General features: G+C 57.5%; 3 protein-coding genes across 5 annotated transcripts; 1 reads left to right on the top strand and 2 right to left on the bottom strand.

Annotated features, from left to right (window-relative positions):
- Positions 1-2977: 2977 nt before the first annotated feature.
- On the bottom strand, positions 2978-4016 carry LOC137469178 (thyroid hormone-inducible hepatic protein-like). Of its 2 annotated transcripts, none has more exons than XM_068181695.1 (2): positions 3544-4016; positions 2978-3268 (listed from the first exon to the last, which is right to left on the bottom strand). In XM_068181695.1, the coding sequence occupies exon 1, from the start codon at positions 3961-3963 to the stop codon at positions 3562-3564; it is 402 nt and encodes a 133-aa protein (XP_068037796.1). In that variant the 5' UTR covers positions 3964-4016; the 3' UTR covers positions 2978-3268; positions 3544-3561. The 2 variants fall into 2 exon arrangements, with proteins under 2 accessions (XP_068037796.1, XP_068037795.1); XM_068181694.1 differs by having other exon boundaries at positions 2978-3273; positions 3544-4014.
- Positions 4017-7489: 3473 nt separating this feature from the next.
- On the top strand, positions 7490-8531 carry LOC137469179 (thyroid hormone-inducible hepatic protein-like). 2 transcript variants are annotated; one of them, XM_068181697.1, is made up of 2 exons: positions 7490-7965; positions 8241-8531. In XM_068181697.1, exon 1 carries the CDS (start codon positions 7546-7548, stop codon positions 7945-7947), a length of 402 nt encoding a protein of 133 aa, XP_068037798.1. In that variant the 5' UTR covers positions 7490-7545; the 3' UTR covers positions 7948-7965; positions 8241-8531. The 2 variants fall into 2 exon arrangements, with proteins under 2 accessions (XP_068037798.1, XP_068037797.1); XM_068181696.1 differs by having other exon boundaries at positions 7491-7965; positions 8236-8531.
- A 5254-nt stretch (positions 8532-13785) lies between these two features.
- LOC137469180 (thyroid hormone-inducible hepatic protein-like) lies at positions 13786-14826 on the bottom strand. The gene has a single exon (XM_068181698.1). It carries the CDS (start codon positions 14769-14771, stop codon positions 14370-14372), a length of 402 nt encoding a protein of 133 aa, XP_068037799.1. The 5' UTR covers positions 14772-14826; the 3' UTR covers positions 13786-14369.
- Positions 14827-19323: the final 4497 nt, after the last annotated feature.

Genomic DNA, 19323 nt, shown 5'->3' on the forward strand with positions numbered 1-19323 from the left:
GCAAGAAAGGAAAGTTGTTCACAAAACATATATTGTATAAAACCCAGAGAGCAGATCTGTAAGTTCATATATGTTATTTCTCAGTGGCATTTCTCCTGACCCTTGAACACGTTCTTGGCCAGCCCCTGTAGATGCTGTACCCAAAGTCTCGCTGTGAACTTTTCTGAACAGCAAACAAAATACATGCTCTCCCTAATTAATTACATCTCTGTGGTTTTTATTATTATGTTGATTTTTCTTTGCTGAAAATAAGGATACAACCTTCTGTTTTCTCACTTAGTTGCTGGCTCCTGAATCCAAACACTGACTATATTTGGGGGTGAGGAGGTTGTGTTGATTTTGGAATTCTTACTCATTTAGCATTTTGGGTCAAAACTGGGCTTTATCTCTTGTCTTCCTCACACTGAGCCCTGTGCCAGGTCACTGCTCTCTCATGGATATGATGGCCTTAAAAGATTTAAAGGAAGCACTGCCACTCTGATTTTCTTGAACAATCTGGAAGAAGAAGATCTTTGCCCCTGCTGGCCAGCAACAGTGTGGGTGCCCTGGGAGCCTGTCCAGGGCAGCACAGAGCCAACACCCCCTGCCACGCCAGAGAAGCCTGATCTGCCCTGTCTGCCAACATCCCACTGGGACCAGTGCAGAAACCTCTTATCAGCTGTGGCCAGCAGCAGTGGCCAGCAGCAGGGCCCTGTCAGGCCCTGGCGCATCCCTGGGGCAGCGTGATGCAATCCCTGCAATCAGAGCAGGCAGAAGGTTCCTGTGGCACACCGGGCTCGGAGCCAGCTGGAGGGACAGGGGCTCTCAGAGACAGACCCACGGGTCCTGGGGGGATGCAAGCGGCCCACAACACGTCAGCAAGCCCTTCCAGCTGCTCCAGGTCACAGGCCTTTGGGGACATCCTGCGTCTCCTACTGGTCGTGTTCAACAGCCGTGGTCAGTGCTTCACCCCGTGTCCTGCTGTGACACTTCCCTGGGGCACCACGAGCCTCTCCAGCTCCTGAGTGCTGCCCAAGCCCAAAGCCATCGCTGCAGGTGACTGCAGGTGTCCCTCGCTATGACACCAGCGGGGTTCAACCCCAGCCAGCCACACAGCCACTCACTCACTGCCCCACCAGCAAGATCAGAGAGAGAATCAAGGGCAAGAACGAGAAAAGACAAGGGTTGAAACACACCAATGTACTAGGGAAAGCAAAAGCCATGCATGCAAACAGAGCAAAGCAAGGAATTCATTCACTGCTTCCCATGGGCAGGTGGGTGTTCTGCAGGACTGCAGGGTCCATCACTGCTGACCTGGGAAGACAAAGGCCATCATTCCAAGTGTAGCTCACTTCCTTCTTCCTCCTGCTTTATATGCTGATGTCACAGGGTCTGGAATATCCCTTGGGTGGGTTGGGATGAGTTATCCCACCAATATCTCCTTCCAAGTTTCCTTGTGCTGAAGTCCCCTCACCCGAGTGGCAGTACAGAAACAAGAAAAGAAAATTAACTCCACCACTGCCTAAACCAGCACAGCCAGCCGTGTTCTCCAGAGGACACAGATCCCACCCTTGAGCAAGAGCCAGATAGAGCACCAGAGGGACATCATCCCCTCCACAGTCCTCTTCTCACCAGGAAACAGTCTCCATCCATTCCTTATGGTTCAACACCTGCCTCTGCAATCAGCATGGAGACTGAAGAGCTCCAAAGGAAGAGATCCATCATTCCCCATGGCAATGGGGATGGCCCAGGTCTCTCCCAGTATGGCCCTCATGCTCCATTTCCTCTGGATAAGACAAGGCTGCAACTTTGCCCAGGATGGGGAGAGACAGGGAGAGCAGATCAGCTCTGAAATCCTGACTCTGGCAGGAGGGAATTGTGTTTGCCTTCATTTGGGGAACTTGCTGATTGGCAGTTGCTTTCCTAGAAAACCAGGACTTCATGGTGCTGGTGCAGTGACCTCCTTGGGTCTCTGTGACCACAGAGGTGCTATTTGGGCAACCTGTTGGGCAACCTGTTAGGCAACCGGGGCAACTCACCATCCTCCTGGGAAGCCCACCCCAGGCCATGCTCAGAAGGGGGGAAATGTCACCTCATGTATCTCCAAATGACCCCGTATCATCCCCAGTACCACATGCTGACACATCTTCCATGACTCTGGTTGCCCCAAACCCCTCAGAACTGTCCTTGTCCTCCCTAGAACCTGGCCAGGACCCTTTCCCAGAGGGCACTTCTGGGTCTGCCCTCAGCTGCCCACTCCAGAGCCCCCAGTCCCCTCAGCCATTCACACAACCACAGCTGGCTGGAGACCCTGTCCCTGCTGCCCACGCTGGGGCAGGACAAGCCAAAGCCAGAGTGGTCTCAGCAGCTGAGAGAAATGGCCTGATCAGGAGAGAGGAGATGGGAATCTCCAGTGTATCCCAAAGTTGGGATGTCTGGACATGGAGCTGGGGTCTTAGGGGCGGGTGCTGCCTAGAGCTGTTGTGACCTACAGCTCTGCTGCACCTCACTTCTGCCCGACAGAGCAAACTGTTGGGCGGATTCAACCTGTTTGTGCACAGAAATCAGCTTTTGTGGTGCTGCTGCCAACAAAAGGAAGAAACATTTCTACCTGGGGCTGGGGACACAAAGGAACAGGGTGGCCAGTGCGTTTGGACAGGCCCTGGGATTGCACACAGTGCTGAGCCACCTGGTCTAGTGCAAGCTGGCCCAGCACACAGCAGGGCATTGCACTAGGTGGTCTCTGAAGATCCCTTCCAACCCAAACAATCCCGTGGCTTTGGGATTCTTTGTCCCTTTCACATTCCCCAGCATTGCCCTGGAAAGATCCCACCCCACAGAGCCAGTGCCCCCCTGCCCCTCCCTGGGGCCCTCCACGAGTGAAAGCAGCACACTGACAACACTGGCTTCCCAGGGATTCTTTTATTAGCAGAAACAGGGGGAAATGCCCTTGGAGTCCAGGTACCAGCTGGAAAAGGGCTTGGCAATCTCAAGGGACTGTTGGAGGTCGGGCCCACATCACAACACTCCCAACTTGGGGCCACTCTTTGAGAATAAAGAGGAGGCTACGAGGCTGCAGCTCTTCCAATGGCCTTCCCAGCACAGCCAGACGCTTCTTCCTATGAGGATAAGGCACCATCTGGTTCTGCCATGGTCACAACCATCTCCGGTGTCGGTGCCAGGGCCGGGAGATCCCATCAGCTGCCACGGAGTGGGGAATGCCAGCGTGACTGGGAAGAGCCTGCAGTGGTCAGCGACGGGGACCTCTTGTGCTTCCTGCCACCAGCGCCTGTCCTGCAACAGCAGCATTCCTTAACTCCAAGGGTCATCCCAGGGGGACACACGCACCATCAAGCCTGAAGCCCTGCAGTCTCTGCACAGGGCAATGGGACGGGTTCCCTCCTCCAGCATGGAGAGGGACATCCAGCCCCAGCTGAGGGGACAGCCCCCATTTCAAGGCCCTTCCCTGCAGGTCCCCAGGCCTGCACTGTTGGGCACTTCTCCCAGCAGGGAGGCCACCCATTGTCTTGCTGCCCCTGGACTCTGCATGTCCCCAGCTCTTACCTGGTGGCCAGGACAGGGTCACCAGCTGGGCTGCCCCTCGCTGGGGCTGATCTGCTCCAGGATCTGGCTGTACCTCCGGGTCAGGGCATTGGTGTCCCTGGTGAGGTGGGTGAGGACCTGCTGCAGGCCAGTCAGGTGGTGGGACAGGCGCTCCTCGAGCTGGGCATCCTCGGCCTCGTTGCTGTCCGAGGATGTGTCCACGTCGGTGTCGGCACCGGTCGGGCTCTGGTCAGCGACAGAGGCCAGGCCTTTCTCCACCATGGGCTTGATGGCCTTGAGGAGCTGGTAGCGCTCGTAGAGGTCCGTGCGGCTCTCTGCAGCCGGGGCTGGCCCCTCCTGCTGCGGGAAGACCCCTCGGAGCAGGCTGGGGAACATCACCTCCTGCTCCATCTTCTGCGTGGCTGAGAAGTACTGCTCCATGGCCCTTCTCCTACTGCTCTGCAGTGCTGCTCTGGGCTCTTCTGACAGTGTCACCTGCTCCCTGTCTCTGCGGGGGCTTTTTATGCAGTGCCGGGGCATGTCCCTCCCCTGCTGTCCTCCCCTGCCAGCCCCGGTTGGGCTGGATGGCCTTGGGGTGGGGCTTGGCTCCAGCCCAGCCGGGGCACGGCCATGCAGTGTCCCTGGCTCTGTGCAATCTTTCCTGGCCCAGCCTCCCCATGGCCTTCACCCGAGCTGGCTGGGAGTCCTGCTGCCTGCCCGTGCCAGGAACTGGGGTGGTAGCAAAGAGGAGAGGTGCCCAGGGCCTCTCCCATCCTGTCCTGTACCATCTCAATCGCCCAACACGATCCGTTCCGGGGCCCTCTGGGTGTGGGTCCAGCACCTGCTCTCCAGTTTGGGAAGGCAGCAGGAGACCGTCACCTCCACTTGTTCCTGCAGCCATGCGTTCAGGACGTCAACACGCCAGGGACATTGAGCAACACCTTTAACACCCTTAGGGAAATCTGGAACACACTGGAAATTCACCGGAACATCATCCCACTGCGTGACTGGGGACAGTGGAGCCTGCCACTGTCCGGAGATTTGGGTGCCCAGAAAAATCCAATGTCCCCAACCTCTCCCTGAGCTCAGACGGGATGTGGACAGGGACCGGGACCTGACTCCATGATGTGTAACTCCTGTGGCAGCAGCACAGGGCCATTGCTGCCCCCAGGGGATTGTGGACATGGGTACCCTGCCATGGTTGCAATTCTGGGAGAGCAAAAGCCACAGCCAGGGCAGCAGCCAGCATTGCCTGTCCCTGCATGTCCCTGTGGCGAGTGGCAATCAGGGAAAGTGGTTCTCTTTGGGGCTACCTGGTTCCTTTTGCAAGCCTTGGTGCTGGCAGCCCTCCCTCTGTCCCGCCGTGTCCCAGCCAGGTGCCCCATTACCACACGCCCTTTCCCCACCTGCCCTCGGCACCCCTCCTGTCCCTTTCCCTGTGTCCTGGCATCTCTTTGTGTCCTGCCATGGGCCCCATTGCTGCACCAAGGAGTGTGGGTGCCCCTGGCCCCATGCAGGTGCCAGACAGAGCCTTGGTCACATCAGGGCACCTGCGGAGCTTCCTGCAGGTGGAGGCACATCACAGAGATCTGGGGACAGAGGGACACAGGGGATTCTTTGCCCTCCTGCTCCCCCAAATGCTTTCCATGCTGCCCATAGTGAGCATGGCAGAATGTTTGGGGGTGACAGGGGCTCAGCAGACTCCAATTGCTCCCCAGCTCCCAATCCTTGGGACATTAATAATTGCTAAATCCTCTCTGTGCCTCTGGGCCTCCCTTAGCCAAAATTGCAACCCCACATCTCCAACACCCTGCACAGAGACACTGGAGAGAGCTGGGGAGCTGCCACTTCCAGCAGGGATGGAAGGAGCAGAAGGACTTGGACTGCTGCTGGAGTGCAGCACAGCCACCATGGGGGTGCAGCATGGCTGGGTTTGGGCTGAGCTGAACTGGGGTGCCCAGCCCTGGTTTGGGGCCCTGGGGAGGCTGCTCAGGACCACCAGGGCCCCCAGGAGCTGCACTGAGGTCTCTGCTGCCCCAGGCCCCCTGATCTGGGCAAGCTTAGCCCTGACCTGTGGCCCTCCTGGGAGGTTCCAGCCCCAGCCCCTGCCTCAGCTCAGAGTGTAGATCGTGCCACCACAAGTGTCCCCAAGTGTCTCTGTATCATGCTGGGCACATCCTCCGCTCTTATCCCTCTGTGGCACCAAGGGAAGGGAGTGTGACACCATGCTCAGCATATGGAGCTGGGAGCAGAAGGAAGAGGGGCACAGCGAGAGTGACAGCAGTCGTCCTGCCAGGTCACCATGACATGCAACAGAGCCCTGCTCTCCTGCAGGTGACTGAACACCTGAGTGCCAATGGAAAGGGTGAATGAATTCCTTCTTTCATTGCCCACAGTGGAGCACAGATGGTGCCACCTTCACACCCATCAACCCCATCCCAGAGCTGAGGCCATGGCGGGTCAATGGCCAGGACTGCTGTCCCTTCTTATCATGCAGTATGTGGCATTTGGAGGAATTGGTTCTATTTTGGGAAAATCCACTGGGTCCCTTGCTCGCTTTTGCAACCCTCAGTGTTGGCAGGTCTCCCGTTGTCCCCTCATATCCCAGCCAGGTGCCCATTCTGCCACCGGCCCTCTCCCCTCAGACCTGAACCCACTGATCCTCTTCTCACAGATTGGCTCCCCGGAGGCACAGATTGTATTTGGCAAGTATTCATGTCCCAAGGACTGGGAGATGGGGAGCAATTGGAGTCTGCTGAGCCCCTGTCACCCCCAAACATTCTGCCATGCTCACTATGGGCAGCATGGGAAGCATTTGGGGGAGCAGGAGGGCAAAGAATCCCCTGTATCCCTCTGTCCCCAGATATCTGTGATGTGCCTGCACCTGCAGGAAGCTCCGCAGGTGCCCTGATGTGACCAAGGCTCTGTCTGGCACCTGCATGGGGCCAGGAGCACCCACACTCCTTGGTGCAGCAATGGGGCCCATGGCAGGACACAAAGAGATGCCAGGACACAGGGAAAGGGACAGGAGGGGTGCCGAGGGCAGGTGGGGAAAGGGCGTGTGGCAATGGGGCACCTGGCTGGGACACGGCGGGACAGAGGGAGGGCTGCCAGCACCAAGGCTTGCAAAAGGAACCAGGTAGCCCACAGCCTTTCTCCAAAGAGAACCACTTTCCCTGATTGCCACTCGCCACAGGGACATGCAGGGACAGGCAATGCTGGCTGCTGCCCTGGCTGTGGCTTTTGCTCTCCCAGAATTACAATCATGGCAGGGTACCCATGTCCACAATCCCCTGGGGGCAGCAATGGCCCTGTGCTGCTGCCACAGGAGTTACACATCATGGAGTCAGGTCCCGGTCCCTGTCCACATCCCCTCTGAGCTCAGGGAGAGGTTGGGGACATTGGATTTTTCTGGGCACCCAAATCTCCGGACAGTGGCAGGCTCCACTGTCCCCAGTCACGCAGTGGGATGATGTTCCGGTGAATTTCCAGTGTGTTCCAGATTTCCCTAAGGGTGTTAAAAGTGTTGCTCAATGTCCCTGGTGTGTTGACGTCCTGAGCTCATGGCAGCAGGAACAAGTGGAGGTGACGGTCTCCTGCTGCCTTCCCAAACTGGAGAGCAGGTGCTGGACCCACACCCAGAGGGCCCCGGAACGGATCGTGTTGGGCGATTGAGATGGTACAGGACAGGATGGGAGAGGCCCTGGGCACCTCTCCTCTTTGCTACCACCCCAGTTCCTGGCACGGGCAGGCAGCAGGACTCCCAGCCAGCTCGGGTGAAGGCCATGGGGAGGCTGGGCCAGGAAAGATTGCACAGAGCCAGGGACACTGCATGGCCGTGCCCCGGCTGGGCTGGAGCCAAGCCCCACCCCAAGGCCATCCAGCCCAACCGGGGCTGGCAGGGGAGGACAGCAGGGGAGGGACATGCCCCGGCACTGCATAAAAAGCCCCCGCAGAGACAGGGAGCAGGTGACACTGTCAGAAGAGCCCAGAGCAGCACTGCAGAGCAGTAGGAGAAGGGCCATGGAGCAGTACTTCTCAGCCACGCAGAAGATGGAGCAGGAGGTGATGTTCCCCAGCCTGCTCCGAGGGGTCTTCCCGCAGCAGGAGGGGCCAGCCCCGGCTGCAGAGAGCCGCACGGACCTCTACGAGCGCTACCAGCTCCTCAAGGCCATCAAGCCCATGGTGGAGAAAGGCCTGGCCTCTGTCGCTGACCAGAGCCCGACCGGTGCCGACACCGACGTGGACACATCCTCGGACAGCAACGAGGCCGAGGATGCCCAGCTCGAGGAGCGCCTGTCCCACCACCTGACTGGCCTGCAGCAGGTCCTCACCCACCTCACCAGGGACACCAACGCCCTGACCCGGAGGTACAGCCAGATCCTGGAGCAGATCAGCCCCAGCGAGGGGCAGCCCAGCTGGTGACCCTGTCCTGGCCACCAGGTAAGAGCTGGGGACATGCAGAGTCCAGGGGCAGCAAGACAATGGGTGGCCTCCCTGCTGGGAGAAGTGCCCAACAGTGCAGGCCTGGGGACCTGCAGGGAAGGGCCTTGAAATGGGGGCTGTCCCCTCAGCTGGGGCTGGATGTCCCTCTCCATGCTGGAGGAGGGAACCCGTCCCATTGCCCTGTGCAGAGACTGCAGGGCTTCAGGCTTGATGGTGCGTGTGTCCCCCTGGGATGACCCTTGGAGTTAAGGAATGCTGCTGTTGCAGGACAGGCGCTGGTGGCAGGAAGCACAAGAAGTCCCCGTCGCTGACCACTGCAGGCTCTTCCCAGTCACGCTGGCATTCCCCACTCCGTGGCAGCTGATGGGATCTCCCGGCCCTGGCACCGACACCGGAGATGGTTGTGACCATGGCAGAACCAGATGGTGCCTTATCCTCATAGGAAGAAGCGTCTGGCTGTGCTGGGAAGGCCATTGGAAGAGCTGCAGCCTCGTAGCCTCCTCTTTATTCTCAAAGAGTGGCCCCAAGTTGGGAGTGTTGTGATGTGGGCCCGACCTCCAACAGTCCCTTGAGATTGCCAAGCCCTTTTCCAGCTGGTACCTGGACTCCAAGGGCATTTCCCCCTGTTTCTGCTAATAAAAGAATCCCTGGGAAGCCAGTGTTGTCAGTGTGCTGCTTTCACTCGTGGAGGGCCCCAGGGAGGGGCAGGGGGGCACTGGCTCTGTGGGGTGGGATCTTTCCAGGGCAATGCTGGGGAATGTGAAAGGGACAAAGAATCCCAAAGCCACGGGATTGTTTGGGTTGGAAGGGATCTTCAGAGACCACCTAGTGCAATGCCCTGCTGTGTGCTGGGCCAGCTTGCACTAGACCAGGTGGCTCAGCACTGTGTGCAATCCCAGGGCCTGTCCAAACGCACTGGCCACCCTGTTCCTTTGTGTCCCCAGCCCCAGGTAGAAATGTTTCTTCCTTTTGTTGGCAGCAACCCCACAAATGCGGATTTCTGTTCACAAACATGGTGAATCTGCCCAGCACTCACCTCAGTCAGCCAATAGTGAAGGGCAGCAGAGCTGTAGGTCTCAGCACCTCTGGAGAGTAGCTCCCTCAAGACCCCAGCTCCATGTCCAGAAATCTCTGCTTTGGGATACATTGGAGTTTCTCATCACCTTCTCATCAACTGGAGATGGGAATCTCCAGTGTATCCCAAAGCTGGGATGTCTGGACTTAGAGCTGGGGTCTTGAGGGAGGCTACTTTCCAGAGATGCTGCGACCTACAGCTCTGCTGCCCTTCACTGTTGCCTGACTGAAGTGAGTGCTGGGCAAGATTCACCCTTTTTGTGCACAGAAATCCGCATTTGTGGGGTTGCTGCCAACAAAAGGAAGAAACATTTCAGCCTGAGGCTGGGGACAAAAAGGAACAGGTTGTCCAGTGACAGGTTATCCACAGACCCTGTGGTTGGACACAGAACTGTGGCCCTCCTGAGCAGTCCAGCAGCAGCCCCTGCCTCAGCTCAGAGTGCAGATCGTGCCACCACAAGTGTCCCCAAGTGTCTCTGTATCATGCTGGGCACATCCTCCGCTCTTATCCCTCTGTGGCACCAAGGGAAGGGAGTGTGACACCATGCTCAGCATATGGAGCTGGGAGCAGAAGGAAGAGGGGCACAGCCAGAGTGACAGCAGTCGTCCTGCCAGGTCACCACGACATGCAACGGAGCCCTGCTCTCCTGCAGGTGACTGAACACCCGAGTGCCAATGGAAAGGGTGAATGAATTCCTTCTTTTGCTTTGGGTTTTTGTGCAGCTTTTCCTTTTCCTGTGGAGCTGTCTTCATTTGTACCCATGTGTTTTCTCTCTTTTACCCTCCCCAGTTCTCTCCCCCAGCCCACTTGTGGGGAGTGACAGAGCAGCTGAGTGGGGCTGAGTTGCCAGCAGGGCTCAAATCATGATATCCACAGTGAAGTTCCAGCCCCGGGACAGATGTGTCCCACCCTCAGGCCACCCTGGGGGGACACTATGATGATCCTGAATCTTCAGGAAGCTCCGTGGTGGCCCAGAAGTCCTGAGAGCATGGGGCTACCAGTGTGTGCAAAGCTCAGTGCAGCACTGGGCATTCTGGAATGCCAGGAGCACCCAGAAAGAGAGAAGAGGAGCAGTGGGCTCAGGTCTGAGGGGGAGAGGACTGGTGGCAGAATGGGCACCTGGCTGGGCTATGAGGGGACAGCGGGAGACCTGCCAACACTGATGGTTGAAAAAGCGAGGAAGGGACCCCGTGACCTTTCTCAAAATAGAACTGATTCCTCCAATTGCCACATACTGCAAGATAAGAAGGGACAGCAGTCCTGGCCATTGACCAGCCATGGAGTGGAGTTGATGTTGTGGGACCCACAAGCCAGGGAAGGCCTCAGGGAATTGGGGCCAGGAGCCAGGGGTGACAATGAGGAGAGGCGCCCGGGTTCTCTCCTATCCTTTCCTATGCTATCTCAACCCCCCAGTGTGTTCAGTGTTGGGGTTCTGTGGGAGTGGGTCCACCTCCTGCTCCCTGCTGTGGCCAGACTGCAGGCAGCTGGGCTGCTGGGGATGTCACCTGCCCCACTCCTCGCTGCCATGTGCTCAGGACGTGAACACTCCAGGGACATGGAGCAGGCTCTGTCCATGACTGCCAGCCTGAACTCGGCAGCAGACACCGGTGTGGAACGTCTCACTGCGAGTGCTCTGCTGCAAGGAATCCTGCATAGGTCATGAGGACATGCGACGGGGACAGAGATGGGAACAAATGGCACAAGGGGAACTGAATCCACAGGACTGAGCTTTCATTGCCCACAGTGGAGCACAGATGGTGCCACCTTCACACCCATCAACCCCATCCCAGAGCTGAGGCCATGGCGGGTCAATGGCCAGGACTGCTGTCCCTTTTTATCATGCAGTATGTGGCAATTGGAGGAATTGGTTCTATTTCGAGAAAGGGCACAGGGTCCTTCATCCATTTTGCAACCCTCAGTGTTGGCAATTCTCCCGTTGTCCCCTCATATCCCAGCCAGGTGCCCATTCTGCCTCCGGCCCTCTCCCCTCAGACCTGAACCCACTGATCCTCTTCTCACAAATTGGCTCCCCGGAGGCACAGAGTGTATTTGGCAAGTATTCATGTCCCAAGGACTGGGAGATGGGGGGCAATTGGAGTCTGCTGAGCCCCTGTCACCCCCAAACATTCTGCCATGCTCACTATGGGCAGCATGGGAAGCATTTGGGGGAGCAGGAGGGCAAAGAATCCCCTGTGTCCCTCTGTCCTCAGAGCTCTGTGATGTGCCTCCACCTGCAGGAAGCTCCACAGTCGCCCAGGTGCCCTGATGTGTCCAAGACTCTCTCTGGTACCTGCATGGGGCCAGGAGCACCCACACTCCTTGGGGCAGCAATGGGGCCCATGGCAGGACACAAAGAGATGCCAGGACACAGGGAAAGGGACAAGAGGGGTGCCAAGGGCAGGTGGGGAAAGGGCGTGTGGCAATGGGGCACCTGGCTGGGACACGGGGGACATAGGGAGGGCTGCCAGCACCAAGGCTTGCAAAAGGAACCAGGTAGCCCACAGCCTTTTCCCAAAGAGAACCACTTTCCCTGATTGCCACTCGCCACAGGGACATGCAGGGACAGGCAATGCTGGCTGCTGCCCTGGCTGTGGCTTTTGCTCTCCCAGAATTGCAGCCATGGCAGGGTACCCATGTCCACAATCCCCTGGGGGCAGCAATGGCCCTGTGCTGCTGCCACAGGAGTTACACATCATGGAGTCAGGTCCCGGTCTCTGTCCACATCCCGTCTGAGCTCAGGGAGAGGTTGGATTTTTCTGGGCACCCAAATCTCTGGACAGTGGCAGGCTCCATTGTCCCCAGACACCCAGTGGGACGAGGTTCTAGTGCATTTCCAATGTGTTCCAGATTTCCCTATATGTGCCAAAGGAGTTGCTCAATATCCTTGTATCAGCAGCTGGGGAACTATGTACATATCACAAACGGGCTGGGACTGCTGAGGAACGCATCTCAAGATGTTTAGTTTCCTGAAGCAGCCTCATTACATGGTTATGACAATGGGAAGATGCCAGCTGCTGGCATCCACGGCAGCAAAGAACTTAATGTTAGAGCTTACTTTAAACATTTTTTCACCAATCACACACAGGAAAAGCATACTGATACAATGCACAGAGCTCCTTTATTAAGATTAGAACTTCCTAATATCTCACTAGATATACTTTTCTATAACTTAGGGAGTTATTCTAGCCACACACTAATACACTGACCTGTTGTAGGTTGGGTTGTTTTAGGCAGGGATTTTATTAATGTTACTTAGACATGTTCCTTGTACCCCTATTTTCCCTCACAATGATTTGATCCAGGTTGTTTACTCCAAGATGTCCTGCAGCACAAATTCACAGTTATCTGTCCATCATCTCACTCCTCCCAGGGTTTCTCCCTACATGTTTCTGTCAGTCAGGGGTTGTCACTCCCTGTTGGGGCGTCAACCTTGTAAGCACTCCCTGATTCTTCATTAAAGTTCTGTGTCAATCACCCCATCTTTGTATTCCTATTTGTCCCAGAACGCTGTAGCCACCTCTGTTAAATCGCCATTGGTTTTGAAACCCTACCTCGGTTTTACCCCACAGGGCGAGGCATGTTTCCACCCTGTCTGCCCACCCCCTATTTAATCTGATGCAATCTTTTGTTCGCGTCCATTTTGCCTTAGAACAATCTGAGAGCCATTCACTCAGACCATGCATGGGGGAATAAAAGTTCTCAGTTTCACGGGCAAAGTGTCCTTCTCTCTTCCCTTCATTTCCTCTCAGCGTGATGCCACCAAAGCTGCTAATCCATGCCGGGACACTCCGCAACCCTGGAGTGCCCACAAATGTAGGGGCTACGGTCTCACAAAGAAGTGCTAGAAATGCTGCACTGACCATTGTCCTAATTGTCCATACTTCCTACTTTGTGTGTCATTTTTCTGTTGACAAAACTTATGTGTACTGCTTAGCACTAATCATAGTTCTGCTGTCACTGAGGCCTACCTTTCACAACCTGTCCAAAACCGTCGGATTTTAAGGATTCCCACATCGCTGGAGTGTTCACATCCTAAGCGCACAGCAGCAGGAATGAGGAGAGGTGACAGTCCCCTGCAGCCTTCCCAAACTGAAGGGCAGGAGCTGGACCAACAACCAGAGAAGCCCGGAACTGAAAGTGTTGGAGGATTGAGAAAATACAGGAGAGGATGAGAGAGACATGGAGCTGGGGTCTTGAGGGAGCTACTCTCCAGAGGTGCTGAGACCTACAGCTCTGCTGCCCCTCACTCTTGCATGACTGGGCTGAGTGCTAGGCAGATTCACATATTTTGTGCAGAGAAGGCAGGCATTGGCTCTTGTGGTGCTGCTGCCAACAAAAGGAAGAAACATTTCAGCCTGAGGCTGCTGACACAAAGGAACAGGGTGGCCAGTGCGTTTGGACAGGCCCTGGGATTGCACACAGTGCTGAGCCACCTGGTCTAGTGCAAGCTGGCCCAGCACACAGCAGGGCATTGCACTAGGTGGTCTCTGAAGATCCCTTCCAACCCAAACAATCCCGTGGCTTTGGGATTCTTTGTCCCTTTCACATTCCCCAGCATTGCCCTGGAAAGATCCCACCCCACAGAGCCAGTGCCCCCCTGCCCCTCCCTGGGGCCCTCCACGAGTGAAAGCAGCACACTGACAACACTGGCTTCCCAGGGATTCTTTTATTAGCAGAAACAGGGGGAAATGCCCTTGGAGTCCAGGTACCAGCTGGAAAAGGGCTTGGCAATCTCAAGGGACTGTTGGAGGTCGGGCCCACATCACAACACTCCCAACTTGGGGCCACTCTTTGAGAATAAAGAGGAGGCTACGAGGCTGCAGCTCTTCCAATGGCCTTCCCAGCACAGCCAGACGCTTCTTCCTATGAGGATAAGGCACCATCTGGTTCTGCCATGGTCACAACCATCTCCGGTGTCGGTGCCAGGGCCGGGAGATCCCATCAGCTGCCACGGAGTGGGGAATGCCAGCGTGACTGGGAAGAGCCTGCAGTGGTCAGCGACGGGGACCTCTTGTGCTTCCTGCCACCAGCGCCTGTCCTGCAACAGCAGCATTCCTTAACTCCAAGGGTCATCCCAGGGGGACACACGCACCATCAAGCCTGAAGCCCTGCAGTCTCTGCACAGGGCAATGGGACGGGTTCCCTCCTCCAGCATGGAGAGGGACATCCAGCCCCAGCTGAGGGGACAGCCCCCATTTCAAGGCCCTTCCCTGCAGGTCCCCAGGCCTGCACTGTTGGGCACCTCTCCCAGCAGGGAGGCCACCCATTGTCTTGCTGCCCCTGGACTCTGCATGTCCCCAGCTCTTACCTGGTGGCCAGGAATGGGTCACCAGCTGGGCTGCCCCTCGCTGGGGCTGATCTGCTCCAGGATCTGGCTGTACCTCCGGGTCAGGGCGTTGGTGTCCCTGGTGAGGTGGGTGAGGACCTGCTGCAGGCCAGTCAGGTGGTGGGACAGGCGCTCCTCGAGCTGGGCATCCTCGGCCTCGTTGCTGTCCGAGGATGTGTCCACGTCGGTGTCGGCACCGGTCGGGCTCTGGTCAGCGACAGAGGCCAGGCCTTTCTCCACCATGGGCTTGATGGCCTTGAGGAGCTGGTAGCGCTCGTAGAGGTCCGTGCGGCTCTCTGCAGCCGGGGCTGGCCCCTCCTGCTGCGGGAAGACCCCTCGGAGCAGGCTGGGGAACATCACCTCCTGCTCCATCTTCTGCGTGGCTGAGAAGTACTGCTCCATGGCCCTTCTCCTACTGCTCTGCAGTGCTGCTCTGGGCTCTTCTGACAGTGTCACCTGCTCCCTGTCCCTGCGGGGGTTTTTTATGCAGTGCCGGGGCATGTCCCTCCCCTGCTGTCCTCCCCTGCCAGCCCCGGTTGGGCTGGATGGCCTTGGGGTGGGGCTTGGCTCCAGCCCAGCCGGGGCACGGCCATGCAGTGTCCCTGGCTCTGTGCAATCTTTCCTGGCCCAGCCTCCCCATGGCCTTCACCCGAGCTGGCTGGGAGTCCTGCTGCCTGCCCGTGCCAGGAACTGGGGTGGTAGCAAAGAGGAGAGGTGCCCAGGGCCTCTCCCATCCTGTCCTGTACCATCTCAATCGCCCAACACGATCCGTTCCGGGGCCCTCTGGGTGTGGGTCCAGCACCTGCTCTCCAGTTTGGCATGGCAACAGGGGACCGTCACCTCCCCTTGTTCCTGCTGCCATGTGCTCAGGATGTGAAAATGCCAGGGACATTGAGCAACACCTTTAACACCCTTAGGGAAATCTGGAACACACTGGAAATTCACCGGAACATCATCCCACTGCGTGACTGGGGACAGTGGAGCCTGCCACTGTCCGGAGATTTGGGTGCCCAGAAAAATCCAATGTCCCCAACCTCTCCCTGAGCTCAGACGGGATGTGGACAGGGACCGGGACCTGACTCCATGATGTGTAACTCCTGTGGCAGCAGCACAGGGCCATTGCTGCCCCCAGGGGATTGTGGACATGGGTACCCTGCCATGGTTGCAATTCTGGGAGAGCAAAAGCCACAGCCAGGGCAGCAGCCAGCATTGCCTGTCCCTGCATGTCCCTGTGGCGAGTGGCAATCAGGGAAAGTGGTTCTCTTTGGGGAAAGGCTGTGGGCTACCTGGTTCCTTTTGCAAGCCTTGGTGCTGGCAGCCCTGGCTATGTCCCGCCGTGTCCCAGCCAGGTACCCGCACTGCCACATACCCTTTCCCCACCTTTTCTTGCCATCCCTCTTGTCCCTTTCCCTGTGTCCTGGCATCTCTTTGTGTCCTGCCATGGGGCCCATTGCTGCCCCAAGGAGTGTGGGTGCTCCTGGCCCCATGCAGGTGCCAGACAGAGCCTTGGTCACATCAGGGCACCTGCGGAGCTTCCTGCAGGTGCAGGCACATCACAGAGATCTGAGGACAGAGGGACACAGGGGATTCTTTGCCCTCCTGCTCCCCCAAATGCTTCCCATGCTGCCCATAGTGAGCATGGCAGAATGTTTGGGGGTGACAGGGGCTCAGCAGACTCCAATTGCTCCCCAGCTTCCAATCCTTTGGAAATTAATAATTGCCAAATACACTCTGTGCCTCTGGGGAGCCAATTTATGAGAAGAGGATCAGTGGGTTCAGGTCTGAGGGGAGAGGGCCGGTGGCAGAATGGGCACCTGGCTGGGATATGAGGGGACAACGGGAGACCTGCCAACACTGAGGGTTGCAAAAGCGAGCAAGGGACCCAGTGGATTTTCCCAAAATAGAACCAATTCCTCCAAATGCCACATACTGCATGATAAGAAGGGACAGCAGTCCTGGCCATTGACCCGCCATGGCCTCAGCTCTGGGATGGGGTTGATGGGTGTGAAGGTGGCACCATCTGTGCTCCACTGTGGGCAATGAAAGCTCAGTCCTGTGGATTCAGTTCCCCTTGTGCCATTTGTTCCCATCTCTGTCCCCGTCGCATGTCTTCATGACCCATGCAGGATTCCATGCAGCAGAGCACTCGCAGAGAGATGTTCCACACTGGTGTCTGCTGCCGAGTTCCGGCTGGCAGTCATGGACAGAGCCTGCTCCATGTCCCTGGAGTGTTCACGTCCTGAGCACATGGCAGCGCGGAGTGGGGCAGGTGACATCCCCGGCAGCCCAGCTGCCTGCAGTCTGGCCACAGCAGGGAGCAGGAGGTGGACCCACTCCCACAGAACCCCAACACTGAACACACTGGGAGGTTGAGATAGCATAGGAAAGGATAGGAGAGAACCCGGGCGCCTCTCCTCATTGTCACCCCTGGCTCCTGGCCCCAATTCCCTGAGGCCTTCCCTGGCTTGTGGGTCCCACAACATCAACTCCACTCCATGGCTGGTCAATGGCCAGGACTGCTGTCCCTTCTTATCTTGCAGTATGAGGGAATTGGAGGAATCGGTTATCTTTTGGGAAAGGACATGGGGTCCCTTCCTCGCTTTTTCAACCATCAGTGTTGGCAGGTCTCCCGCCGTCCCCTCATAGCCCAGCCAGGTGCCCATTCTGCCACCAGTCCTCTCCCCCTCAGACCTGAGCCCACTGCTCCTCTTCTCTCTTTCTGGGTGCTCCTGGCATTCCAGAATGCCCAGTGCTGCACTAAGCTTTGCACACACTGGTAGCCCCATGCTCTCAGGACTTCTGGGCCACCACGGAGCTTCCTGAAGATTCAGGAACATCATAGTGTCCCCCCAGGGTGGCCTGAGGGTGGGACACATCTGTCCCAGGGCTGGAGCTTCACTGTGGATATCATGATTTGAGCCCCGCTGGCAACTCAGCCCCACTCAGCTGCTCTGTCACTCCCCACAAGTGGGCTGGGGGAGAGAACTGGGGAGGGTAAAAGAGAGAAAACACATGGGTACAAATGAAGACAGCTCCACAGGAAAAGGAAAAGCTGCACAAAAACCCAAAGCAAAAGAAGGAATTCATTCACCCTTTCCATTGGCACTCGGGTGTTCAGTCACCTGCAGGAGAGCAGGGCTCTGTTGCATGTCGTGGTGACCTGGCAGGACAACTGCTGTCACTCTGGCTGTGCCCCTCTTCCTTCTGCTCCCAGCTCCATATGCTGAGCATGGTGTCACACTCCCTTCCCTTGGTGCCACAGAGGGATAAGAGCGGAGGATGTGCCCAGGATGATACAGAGACACTTGGGGACACTTGTGGTGGCACGATCTGCACTCTGAGCTGAGGCAGGGGCTGGGGCTGGAACCTCTCAGGAGGGCCACAGGTCAGGGCTAAGCTTGCCCAGATCAGGGGGCCTGGGGCAGCAGAGACCTCAGTGCAGCTCCTGGGGGCCCTGGTAGTCCTGAGCAGCCTCCCCAGGGCCCCAAACCAGGGCTGGGCACCCCAGTTCAGCTCAGCCCAAACCCAGCCATGCTGCACCCCCATGGTGGCTGTGCTGCACTCCAGCAGCAGTCCAAGTCCTTCTGCTCCTTCCATCCCTGCTGGAAGTGGCAGCTCCCCAGCTCTCTCCAGTGTCTCTGTGCAGGGTGTTGGAGATGTGGGGTTGCAATTTTGGCTAAGGGAGGCCCAGAGGCACAGAGAGGATTTAGCAATTATTAATGTCCCAAGGATTGGGAGCTGGGGAGCAATTGGAGTCTGCTGAGCCCCTGTCACCCCCAAACATTCTGCCATGCTCACTATGGGCAGCATGGGAAGCATTTGGGGGAGCAGGAGGGCAAAGCATCCCCTGTGTCCCTCTGTCCCCAGATCTCTGTGATGGGCCTGCACCTGCAGGAAGCTCCGCAGGTGCCCTGATGTGACCAAGGCTCTGTCTGGCACCTGCATGGGGCCAGGGGCACCCACACTCCTTGGTGCAGCAATGGGGCCCATGGCAGGACAAAAAGAGATGCCAGGACACAGGGAAAGGGACAAGAGGGGTGCCGAGAGCAGGTGGGGAAAGGGCATGTGGTAATGGGGCACCTGGCTGGGACACGGCGGGACAGAGGGAGAGCTGCCAGCACCAAGGCTTGCAAAAGGAACCAGGTAGCCCACAGCCTTTCCCCAAAGAGAACCACTTTCCCTGATTGCCACTCGCCACAGGGACATGCAGGGACAGGCAATGCTGGCTGCTGCCCTGGCTGTGGCTTTTGCTCTCCCAGAATTGCAACCATGGCAGGGTACCCAAGTCCACAATCCCCTGGGGGCAGCAATGGCCCTGTGCTGCTGCCACAGGAGTTACACATCATGGAGTCAGGTCCCGGTCCCTGTCCACATCCCGTCTGAGCTCAGGGAGAGGTTGGGGACATTGGATTTTTCTGGGCACCGAAATCTCTGGACAGTGGCAGGCTCCACTGTCCCCAGTCACGCAGTGGGATGATGTTCCGGTGAATTTCCAGTGTGTTCCAGATTTCCCTAAGGGTGTTAAAGGTGTTGCTCAATGTCCCTGGCGTGTTCACGTCCTGAGCTCATGGCAGCAGGAACAAGGGGAGGTGACGGTCCCCTGTTGCCATGCCAAACTGGAGAGCAGGTGCTGGACCCACACCCAGAGGGCCCCGGAACGGATCGTGTTGGGCGATTGAGATGGTACAGGACAGGATGGGAGAGGCCCTGGGCACCTCTCCTCTTTGCTACCACCCCAGTTCCTGGCACGGGCAGGCAGCAGGACTCCCAGCCAGCTCGGGTGAAGGCCATGGGGAGGCTGGGCCAGGAAAGATTTCACAGAGCCAGGGACACTGCATGGCCGTGCCCCGGCTGGGCTGGAGCCAAGCCCCACCCCAAGGCCATCCAGCCCAACCGGGGCTGGCAGGGGAGGACAGCAGGGGAGGGACATGCCCCGGCACTGCATAAAAAGCCC

This window comes from Anomalospiza imberbis, chromosome 2 (assembly GCF_031753505.1).
Source record: "Anomalospiza imberbis isolate Cuckoo-Finch-1a 21T00152 chromosome 2, ASM3175350v1, whole genome shotgun sequence".
Classification (NCBI taxonomy): domain Eukaryota; kingdom Metazoa; phylum Chordata; class Aves; order Passeriformes; family Viduidae; genus Anomalospiza; species Anomalospiza imberbis.

Excerpts from the sequence above, each read along its gene's own strand:
- LOC137469178 (XM_068181695.1), bottom strand. The coding sequence starts at position 3,963 with ATGGAGCAGTACTTCTCAGCCACGCAGAAGATGGAGCAGGAGGTGATG.
- LOC137469179 (XM_068181697.1), top strand. The coding sequence starts at position 7,546 with ATGGAGCAGTACTTCTCAGCCACGCAGAAGATGGAGCAGGAGGTGATG.
- LOC137469180 (XM_068181698.1), bottom strand. The coding sequence starts at position 14,771 with ATGGAGCAGTACTTCTCAGCCACGCAGAAGATGGAGCAGGAGGTGATG.